Below are 12,053 nucleotides of genomic sequence, written 5' to 3'. Positions count from 1 at the left end.
AAATGTTTTGCAGTTTGTTGCTGTTCCAGCTCTAGCTTGAAGGCTCCTCTAGCATCTCCCTCCATAACTGCACATTGTGCTTAGGTGTTGGTAGCTAAATTGAATATCTGGTTTTCAGTGCATTCACGTGGAATTTCCAAGTGGGTCACTAGTATGGAGACTAATTTCTCTCCATAAATCTGCTGCCACAATAGGAAAGGATAAAATAAAGAAAAGAACAGGTGGAGCAATGAAGCAGAACAGAGGAAATCGAGTGAGAAACTCCCTGACTCACTCTTTCAAATGTAAACAGTCATGTGCCGAGATTGAAAAACCACCAGTCATGCCTGTTGTAAGACCATAAATGATGCAAAAGGGCAACAAAGCTGTTGAGCCATGCCAGCTCATGTCAATCAAACTGATTCTTGTGTGTATGTGTTGAGCATTTGTGGCTCTGAGGTGTGCGTGTGTGTGTGTAAGTGTGTGGGCGGGTGTCTATTAACATTTGATTCCCAGGTGCTATGATCTGAAAGGGTTTTGTGGTAGAAACGGGAAAGGCATGACGCTGAATAATGGAGGAGGAGAATGGGAGAACACGCTGACCACACACACATTCACACACACATTCACACACACACAGTGGGCCGAGGTCGGCCATCAAACACACCTCGTTAGGGAGAAGCTGGCCTCCTCCATTATTCACACGTACATGCTCCCCTCGTACTGCTCGCTCCCTCGCTTTCCCGGGGAGATGGAGTGAGTTGAGTGCAGACAGACAGCACAGGTAAAAAAAAAAAAAAAAAAAAAAGTGAGAAAGGTGGACCGAGAAAAGAAGGGGAATAGAGGTGAGGAGACGGGGACATAAATAGCGGGTGAGAAAAAGGGAGATGGTTTAAGACAAAATGTGATATGTGAATGGGAACGGGACACCGAATGCGTTATATTTATCCCCGAAGTCCCAAGTCCTGTAACACTCGTCAAACTCGATTTCAGTCATCATTGCTATGGAATTGATTAGTGAAACTGATGTAAATATAAATGTGTGAGCAAGCCAATGACTGATATAATTACTGTCAATTATGAATGCAATTGCAGAGCTCGCTCCATAGCAACTGTAAACACTGCAGGGAAAAGCCTTTTTAATTAAGAACCATCAGACACAATGTTGATTTTGGACACTTTTTTTTTTTTTCTCCCCCCAAAAATCCTCTCTCTTCAGTGTGTCACCTTTTGCATCTGTCGGTTTAAAAATAGAAACATTTCTCCCCAATTCAGACGACGGAGGTTCCCAGAAGCATGTGTCACACACATCAATCAGCGCGTCACACATCGACATGGCTGGTCTTGTGGCCTCGGGAAGGAGGGAGTAATGGAGGGAGGGAGGAGGTTTGAACAAGTGACAAGCCAATGGACACCCTGGCAGCGTGTCAAGAAGGAGCGAAAGGGTCGTTGCCAAGGGTGACAGCCAGAAGTCACACAGAGCTACGCCTCTTTCCAGCAGTGCTTTTTCCACCTCCTTGGCTTATCTTTGTTCTTATGAATGGCTGATCATATTAAGTCACACGGATTGAAGCTTCCTAACCTCAAGCTTTTTCTGTTGGGTGTTATATGCATGTCTGAATGAATATTAAAGAGCCTATATTTTGCAATCATGCACAACCTTTTGGGAGAAAAATGTCACACCTATTGTGCAATGTATTTACTTGTCATAACTTCACTTTGACTTGCGCTGTTTCTTCTGTCTCTTGTATTCCACCTCGACCCTCTTCAAACTACACCGCGCTCCTTCTCTGTTTGGCAAACAACAACAAAATGTCGAAATACTGAAAACCTGAGTGATGTTGACATAAATGAAGTTCCCTGTCTCTTCTTGCAGTGAAGCAGATTTAATAGCTCCTGCACTACATAGAAGATCTAAGCAGCACTAGCTCTGAGTCCCCCCTCTCTTATCAGCTGCTGATTCCTGTCACTGATGATGGTCCAGGAGGAGGAAGAAACTGTTGCTCTTTGTCACATGAGGCTTCAGTATTTATACACACATTTCCTATTCATGAATTAAGGTTTTGGAAAATATGTTGTCAAAATCATATTGTCCACAGTCACAAGCTATTCATAAATGAAGTATCACAGCAGACCTAGGTTTTGCCTGAAATCATCCCTTCTTCCCTCATTCATTACTCCATATATGATAGACACTCAGTGGTTTACTCATTAGTGAGCAGGAAAATGAGATTTCAGATGCTTACTAATAATCATTTTGCATCATCACCAACAGCTGTAGAGTCACACAATGCTAATTTTCACATCTATAAAATGCACTGCATTTTGTATGTGGAACTTTGGAATACGTAATTTAATGTAGCGCATGATGTAGAAAACAGGGAGGAATTTCGGACGCAGTCACAATGACTTGTGTGTGGATCTAACCTGGGAACATGCTATTCGAAACAGGTGATTGGAAGCTCAGAGAGTCACAAACACATGGACCAGCAATGAGCAAGATGTTTACTATCAGGATGCACTGTAAATGATGCGTCCGGCAGTCTGCATTTTAGAAAACAAATCCCGATTTCATCATTACGCCGGACCCATTTCAAATCACAGGTGTAACTCATCCCAATTAAATCCAGGGTCTTTCTACAGTATGTTTAGAGTCAAGTGTAACGGCGGTCCTCAGGCTAAAGAACAATCTGATTGCATAAGCAAAACTGTTTGTCATTTTTATATAAGAAAAAAAAAATTCTTGCTTCTAATTAATTCCCACGGATATTTTTTTTCTCCACAAGTAACCAGGTGAAACATTCCAGCAAGGGAGGCCCTCATGTTGAGAAAATGGTGGTAGCCTGATAAGACAGAGTAGGAAACTAACCACATTGGCAAACTAATGTATTCATTTTGATTTTTTGCCATTTGTGTAATGGCACAGATTAAATACAAGGTAAGGTTCAATTTCAAAATGGTTTTATATAGTACTAAAGGGTAACACGGTGATACTGAGCCTGTTAGCACTGTTAGTACAGCAACTGCTCTGAATAAGAAGCGGCCTGTGACATCAGCCCCCCGTCAGCCAGTGATAGATGCTACATACATGCGAGCTGACCTCCTCCCGTGAGTGAAACATGAGAGAGGTGTATGTTTCAGACACCTATTAGATGAGGACTGATAAAGACGTGAGGCAGCATGGCAGCACGCGAGGCCACTGATGAATCAGTGACTTTTTTCCCTTTCGCTCTTTTTTTCCTTTTCCCCTGCTCCCTTGTCCTCCTGCATCCTTCGCTCGCTCCGTCCCTCCAGCCCTAATTAACACCTCAAGCCAGGACACGGGATCCAGAGGCAGCAGACCACAAGAGTGACTCATCAGTTAAAACCCACCGCTCTATCTTTTATCTCGATCTCTATCGCCATCACTCAGAGGCTTCTCTCCTCGCACAGGTTATCGCAAGGGACCGACCCAAGCAAAGGAGGGGGTGATCCAATCACTGTCTCTCCGGAGTGGTGTTAAAAACAAATCAGGAAATGTATTTTGTCTTGAAAGTAAAAGGTTCTTTGAAAACAGTGCAGTGTAATTAAGATGTTAAGTTGCCCAATAAATGTATCAATTCTTTGAAAACCAGAATAATTTGGTTTGATTTTGACTCTCAATAGATGTTGTACAACAATAACAAGAGAATGAAACGTTTTGAAAACTGTAAAATATCCCTTCCATCTTTCTCATCTCTCCCCACCATCCAGGTGAAGAAAGAAGAAAATAAGTTATATTTTGATGTAGAGTCTGCCTGCTACTGCTGTAGAACAGCCACAGTATATGCCCAAACTATTCACTGAATGCACAAGGAAGAAAAAGTTCACACAGGGAAGGGCTTTGCAAGAACACAAAATGCAAATCTGTCCAACATTACCGAAAAGGAGAAGATTAATTAGCATTTCTTTCAACAGCTCCATGTTTCCTTTTACTGTCAACCAACTAGAAAGCATCAGAAACTCACAGGAAACTACGAGGCAGCCAAAGCCGACTAATCACAGTTGTTGCCATGTTCAACCAACCACCATTGGAAACACTGTATGATTTATGCTACCCTACACAGGCTACGGTATCCTGTATGTATGCAGATCACAGAAACCTAGCTGTATAGGTGGACGGCACCAGCAGAAAGATGATCACCGCAACACACGTGTAGAAAACCTGCTCAACAATGTTACCTAAACCAAATACGCATTAAAACGTCCTGTTACGATTTTGGGATTAGCATCATCTGAATAAGAGAAATGCAGAGAATCATATTTAACTTATCAGTAGCTTTTCAGATTTATTAAAAAACCCCACTGTTATTACCACTTGGGTCATAACAGGTGAAGGCTAGCCATATCTACCTCTCCACCCATCGAAATTTGGCTGTAAGGCATTACTATTCCTTTCAGAAGTCTATCTTGTTTATCACCAATACAAAAATGGAAAACAATAGCTTCTAGCTCTACATGTCCAATGCCTGGTTTTCTGTCCAAAGAAGATAAGTGCTGACACTAAAAAGCAGCAGCATCTTTCTTGCTCTTTTGCTTACTCCCAAAAATATTGAGAGTAATCTTCCTCTTTTTTTTTTTGGGCTATGCCAGCCTCTTGTGATTATCACCTCAAATGAATGACAGACTATAACACTGCTTTAGGCCGGGAGAGAGTGGGAACCGACCAACTCTCCTACACCTACGCATCCAGTCTGGGAATAGCTTTCCAGGCAGCCCCGATGGAGCTCTTCTCTGGAGAGTTGACAAGAGCCTACGAGAGCGGAGGAGACTCTGCTCCTTGTCCGCCAAATACCGTCTGCCTCTTGTTCTAACTCGCATCCCAATTAAAGACTATTTACAGTATGGGAGGATTATTTCCATGGGCTATGAAAGCAGAGAGAAAGAAAGAGAGCGAGGGGTGTGTGCAAAGGGGAGGAGAGTCACCCCCCTCCCGCTCCAACACACTCCCTACTCCCCACTACTCGACGCTGAAAATAATTCCTTTGCAGTGAAGACTTAATTCTCATTCTGCGTTCGTGTCCCTGATCCCGTATTGTCTATTCTGGTCATGTGGTCTGCCTGCCTTACTGCTGTCCACTGTGACAGCTGTGTGTGTGTGTGTGTGTGTGTGTGTGTGTGTGTGTGTGTGTGTGTGTGTGTGTGTGTGTGTGTGTGTGTGTGTGTGTGTGAGATGCAGAGTGAGAAAGAACAAGCGAGAGAAGGGTCAGTCTGTGTTTTAACTACTGGTACAGTATGAGCCCCACCCATACGAAAAACAAATCCTTGTCTGACCACATGCGAACAAAGAGTTTAGATATTTCTAGTCTAAATAAGGACACACAAATCATCCAGGCTCTTGCTTATTCCCTAACAATGCTACCAATTTCACTTTTTGGCCCTTGGGATGACAATACCATTAACATTTCCAATTATACAGCCTGTTAAAAGCAAACATATCAACAGTGATGCAGGCAACAACCATGAAAATCTGCACAAACTACACAAAAAAACCCTCAGATTTGGCTTAAAGATGATCTAAAAATATTGGAATTGGATCAGAAATAAGTTGCAGGAACAAGTGGTTGCCCAATTTGTGTGCTTTTTTTTCTCCCCTGTTTAGGTCTCCTGTTCCAAGTGTATCCCTCTCAAACAAGCATATTGTTGAACAGATGCCCACATAACGTTGCAAGGGAACACCCCAGTAGCAGCTTAGAGATGATTCAGCCATAGACAGACACAGAGAGTCGGGTCAAAGCAGGAAAAAAGAGGAATAAAATCATGCTAGTGGGTAGACACACGCCTGGGGCTCTCTGATTCCCATCCAAACCACGTATCTTTATATCACCAGTGAACCGAATGTTAACATCTATTTTGTGTTTTTGTTATCCAGTCATGATGTCAGCTATGTCAGGATATTACGTTTGGCTGTCTCAGCGTCAACAGAGTGGAAAATGTGGAGGAATAAATAATGTTGTGATGCTAATGGGAACACAGACTGGTGGCCATGAGGGAGTTAGCTATGACTTCACAAATATGCAGGTGGGATTTTAGCTTTAAACATGAAATGCCTATCTGATCTCTTATTTTGCTAAGTACAACAGTTAAACATTGTCAGAATGACAGCCATTTGATGTCCATTTTGCATCTGCTCTATAGTTTCATAGTGTATTTTTGCCGTCCCTGTGGACGCCTATCCAAATACAGACAACGTGATATTACAAATGCTGCAGCTGAGTGCAGATATTTTAAAGGTATATTTTTGTGTTTGCTCCTCTCATTTTAGAATTTCAAATTCTAATTCCCCTGTGCTATGGTCATTGTCCCTGTTAACTGTGCTGTTGACCTAAATAGTGTGTGTTCTCATGCACGTCTTATATTTATATTTTTTCAATTATCAATACACATTGCAACAGAGCAAAAATATGAAAAATAATACACTGAAATATCGACTTGGTTAAATGGAATTAACTGAACCACGATTTGAATAGTTTCTCATAACATCGTAGCTTGTGCTACGTCCTTCCACCAAGTTGGAGTCAAAGTGCAGCACCCAGGGCATGATCCCTCAGTGGCTTCCCAGCAGCAAAAACCATCGCTGACAATCCATGATATTTAATTTCTCTACCAACAAAAGCCCAAATAGATCAGAGTGCAATGCAGCCATCAACATATTGCATTTTGTTGCAGCATGAGATCCACTTTTTATTGGACGGAGCTCGATCTCAGTATTGCTACCAAAATGTAAAACCCAAAGCAAAAAAAACATGCTGGTGAAGCGAAGGCATTCTGGGAAATGTAGTAATTTCCTCACTGAAAACAGAAGAGGACAAAGCAGGTTGCGGTAAAATGGGGACACCAAAACAACAAATGACACAACAGTCTCAAAATATCTTCAGCAGCACTAAATGTCACAGTCTGATGACTTTGAAACACTGTACAGTATCAGTGATTGTGGATTTCCTTTAATTGTAAAACACCAGACTGGCATTGTAGACAGTAGATTGAGTCATTCAGAGCCGCTGACAGGAGATTGCTCCATAACCTGGCACCCACCCACGCCATTCGGTGACAGATGACAGTGTCTCCCAGTTTTGGTCAAGGTGCTCTGGCACGCTATGCCGCCTCTCGCTGACTTGACTCCTGTTTCTCTAGTGAGCCTCTTTAGCGCCTGAGCTGTTAAGGTGAGCTTGGGACAAACTCCAGAGATTAAATCATGTGGAAAAGCAGATTAAATAGTTATTATCCTATCTGCAACCAGGCAAGTACACACATGAGCAAGCACGCATACATGTTCGCAAACCCACATGCACGCACACAGGCAGAACAGACGGGAAATATGCACACACGTGATCTACACCAAAACCATTTTGAAACCTCTTCTCTTCCCTCTTTCTAGGAGAACCCTTCATATCTTTAACGGGCCAACAAAATGCACACCACATATGATTAAGAAATGGACCACCACAACGCCAAAATAAAAGCTTACACCCATTCTGCAGGGAGTCACAGAATTAGTTCTACTTTAACAGGGGGATTGAGAGACCGATCTAAATATGGTTGTTTTGGGAAGCCTGTCTGCTGTCGATTCGTGTCTTTCTGATAGACAGGTAAGTTTGGAGAGCCGCCCACACATCCCTGAGCCTCTCTCAGTTGTTACAACCAAGGGAGATAGAAAAAGAGCAAAAAAAAAAAAAAAGGAAAGAGAGACAAAAAGAGAGAGGGATAGGAAGAGATGGAGACACAGTGAAGGAGAAAGAGAAAAGAGAGAGAAAAATGTGTGCTGTCTGTCGCATAGTGGAGCTCTCCTGCCCTGGCTCCTCATTGGAAGCTCTGTGCTGAGTGTGTGTGTCCACATCTCTTTGAGGAAGGGCTGGAGTTAACCCACACACTCTCAGCAGTCAGCATCAATGGGGCTTTCTATGGGCTGTGAATCAAGCCACACATCCAAGAGCATCCGTGGCCCATGCATGGAGCGCTGCCGTGTAATAATACCGTATGGTCCCACACATACACACTGGCTTTACAGAGATTAAAAGCCACTGAATGCCTTTTGCAGGGCTCTCTCTCGCTTTGCCAGCCTCTCTCTCTCTTTCTCTCTCGGTGTATGATCATGGGAGGTATGCATACAGTAGCTATATTTGGGGCTAGGGGGATTTTCTAAGCTGTGTTTTCCAGCCAGAGCTCAGTATTAGTGCACAAAGACAAAGAGCAGAGCAGAGTCACATGCATATGCACATACCGCACATGCAAAAGGCACACACACAGGGCGCATGAATGTACATTGCAGCAATGTGTACACACTCATATGTGCATGAAATACTTCCAATGTGTGGCATAGTCCGGCACAGTCATCACGTGGGTAGAGAGTTTCCTAGAAAAATCCAGTTTTAAAAAAAGATATCCAGATTTTCCTCTGAGGGATTCTTGAGTCACCTTTTAAAGGCAGAACGAGTGTTTATGTAAATTCACAGTATATATCAGACCAAGTTGGACTCGCATCTGTACAAGAAGGCAAATAAATATGTGTGAAAACAATTTATCTTTGGTGTGTTTGTACGGTCCTTTGCCTTTGTCATATACTTGAGGCCACAATCCACCATCACCTTAATTCACGGCTGTATTTCTGCACACACAAATACACAAGCATCAAGCAATGCAAGCACGCATATTTAGCTGAAGTGTGTAGCTGAGTGCTCAGACCCTGAGGCAGACCCAGGGAGAGAGACATAGGACAATTAAAACTCATGCTAAACAGGAAGAAACACTAACAGCTAGAAACCGGGCACTGAGCACTCATGCATCAAAATACACAAACACACATTTGCACAGGCACGTACGCACAGGTAGAAAGAAAAAACAAAAAATATAAACACACATCACAATAGGCTGAGCACAGCGTGAGAAGCTTTCATCCACTCCTAACAAAGCTCACATTTTCAGTGTGACATCTTTGACAAGTGACAGTATGTTCACCCCAATTATCCTGTTTCAAGTTTCCTACCTCCCTCTTCTCACAAATAAACCCCACCTCTTATTCTCACATTCCACAAAACGCATACATTATCTGACACACACACACACGTACACTTGGACACATCAACCTCACCTCCCTTGCACTGTGTGTCCAGGGTCTAAACAGAGCTGTCCCCTGGGCTCTGTCACCTGTCTAGAGGGATGTGGGGCTAAGTGATGGAGGAGGGTGAGCCAAGGTCTCATCTGCTCCCTGGTGACTGAATGCAGGAGTGGACGGATGACCTTTGACCCTGGCAGGGAGCGAGATTGAGCACTGCTTCAGACTCCATTAGCATTCTGCTCACACAGGCCCCATACCACAGCAGACTAACGGCCTGAGCACTGTGGATGTATAAGACTGAGGTGTGGCGACAGTGTTCTGCATCGTAAGAAAGATCCAGTCAACCTGAATATTTGGAGCCTTGCTTCCTCTAGGCAGCACAGCAGGGGAGTTTTTGCTGTCAAAATACATCATCTCACAACCCCTCCCCACCCCCCCAAAAATGAGGGAATCACACAGCGGTCTTTGTAACCACAAGTAATCCCGCCATGATTAGATTCGTAAAAGGCTAAAGGTCAGGTAAAACATGGCAACTTAATGCCACCTTGCTCGTTTCCTCTCTGTCTTTTTCCCCCTCGCTTCTCTGATGCTTTGTTTCCCTGACAGTGCAAGCCCTCCTATTCCACATACACACACAGATACATCAAAAAGACAAATAAGCCTGTCGGTTGTGTCTCTGCGCGTCTCAACATCGGCATATGTATGCGCGAATTGTCAACACTGCACAGGGAGATCAAACTGGCAATCTGTCACTTCGCTGGGGATACAGTTGGGGATTCACATATGACACATAGAGAAATTAACCCTCTCTGATGTGGCGTGGGCACTGATGTGGTGTTAAAAAAAACAGGGATGGGTATACTCTGACCTCTGGGTGTTGATCAGCATGAGGCAAACAACCACCTGCATGTTTATTTCCCCCTTCAAACACCAAATCCTCATCAGTTTGTGACAATATCCTTTCGCATACTCTCCAAAGTCCACAACACAGTGATGTCAACCCAAAAAATGAATATGGTGATGGGGAAAAAAAGTGACCTGAGAGGGGCTTATCCTCTCCTAACATCCCTGGGTGTATCTATCTGATGCAGTATTTACCGTGGTAGGGTCAGTACCGCACCGATTTGTGAGTGACGCTGGATTTCAGCACCACGGACAGCGCTCTCTCCCTCTCTCTCTCTCCAGCACGAGGAGGAGGAGGAGGAGGAGGCATGAGGAAGGAGACGACGGGTGGCTGTGGTGTTGGTGTTGTTGGTGGTGGGGGTTTCCCTGGCAGATTTCAGGAGAGGGTCTTCACAGTCACTCCTCCATCGCTACACATCGCCTACCACCTCCTCCGTACCGGATTTCCATACGGAGGAATACCGTATGTGTGAGATCACGGCTTTCATGAAATATTGATCGACCCAGCCTCACACAGGATGGACAGAGGGAGAGGAGAGAGGAGGGAAAGGGGGGGTGAGGAAAGGAGGGGAGGGGGTATTCCTCTGGACATGCATCCACCCCACCACCACCACCACCACTATCACCACCCTCCTTCCCTCATTCCACAATCTCCCGAAAAAAAAAAAATCTGTTTCATTTACTTTTCGATCATGACAACAATCGCTGGATTCGCCTAGCGTGATGGTTGACGATCAGAAACATGACAAAGCAATAGGCAACACACACACACACACACACACACACATAGAGGAAAAAAAATTAAGGCCGGCAGCGACCAGATCTAACACCATCCGCCGCCTCATAGCCGCACATTGCATGCTGGCGCATAACGTTACCAGTATTGGTAAGTGAGAGACGCGCCGTCATCGAGTTGCATTTAGAGGAATGTCAGGAGGATTTACCCGTGTGTTCAGCCCCACCAAACCGAGCCAGAGCCCCTGTCATGTGTCATGTAAACTCCTCTGGGTCGGCACTGTCATTCACAAAATGAGCCACATCCGACGTCTACACGCATTTTCACAGATTTTCTCACATCATCCACGGCTCTTAATAGGCCGGGGACGCGCTCATCATCAGCAACAGCAACACCACATCCACCACCACCACCACCACCGCCGCCACCACCACATCCACCTTCAGCAACTGTCGTGAGCAACACTTCAAAAATCGCTGTGGTCAGCTGGGTGTCAATAACGCAATCTACAGCCTGGGCATCTTTAGCAGCGACACAGCACACGATCAGCTGTAATTTTCAGCTCTGACACGCAGATAGGGACATGAATTATTCAATACACATAAACTGAGCTCTTCTTCTTCAGCAGGGAAAACGGCTCGACAAGAAATCTAGGCTACATGAGCGGACACAAACCAATGCAGAGCCCACATCTACCGCTTCCACCGCATAAGCACTGGATGTAACGTAGCATGTACATTTCTGCATACCGGCAAGAGAGGAGGAAAAGGCACGGCTTTAAAATCAGCGTCGCCTTCAAGAGGCTGCAAAAGCCAGCGAGAGACCGAGAGCCGCCGCCGCCACGCAAAAACCTGCCAACATGTATGAAGATCCGGGCGGACAGCCGGCGGAAATGAATTCATGGAAATATGAAAGAGCCGATGGAAATTTCTGCGTTTACCTGTCAAGACTCCGACCCGGATTTGGTGGTCGTGGTTCGTTAAAATCATCCCGTCTGACGCCATGTTCAGCAGCGCTGTCGCCCGCACCGAGAACTCACGGCAGGGCCCAGAGCCGATCGCATCGAACTTAGTGGGGAGAGGGAGGGGAGGAGGAGGAAGAAGAGAAGGAGGAGGAAGAGGAGGAAAAGATGGAGGAGGGCTGGGATATAGAAAAAAAAAAAAAAAAAAAAAAAAACAGCCAGACGAGATGAGTAGAAAGCCGAGCGATCATCGGGACACCTACTGATAAGCGGGCTGGATGCGGGGGCCGTTTAAAACGCACACATCACTCAGCTGGCCGCCTGCCATGGTAGTAGTGTGGATCCCAGATTAATTCTTATGGAGACCACTATTGATTTCCTGTGAAGGCTTTTAGGGGAGA

General features: G+C 44.7%; 1 protein-coding gene across 3 annotated transcripts in view; it reads right to left on the bottom strand.

The window, feature by feature from the left end:
• Window positions 1–11,698, bottom strand: part of gphnb (gephyrin b) — a 79,007-nt gene extending 67,309 nt beyond the window's left edge. For 2 of the 3 annotated variants that reach the window (XM_041064258.1, XM_041064257.1), the window contains exon 1: window positions 11,632–11,695. In XM_041064258.1, coding sequence (XP_040920192.1) covers window positions 11,632–11,695 — 64 coding nt within the window. Of the gene's footprint in view, window positions 1–11,631 lie in introns of all 3 variants that reach the window. The other variant, XM_041064259.1, reaches the window with a different exon arrangement.
• Window positions 11,699–12,053: the final 355 nt, after the last annotated feature.

This window comes from Toxotes jaculatrix, chromosome 19 (assembly GCF_017976425.1).
Source record: "Toxotes jaculatrix isolate fToxJac2 chromosome 19, fToxJac2.pri, whole genome shotgun sequence".
Lineage (NCBI taxonomy): Eukaryota > Metazoa > Chordata > Actinopteri > Toxotidae > Toxotes > Toxotes jaculatrix.
The sequence above is the reverse complement of the archived record's forward strand: the minus strand, read 5'-3'. Positions and strand labels throughout refer to the sequence as shown.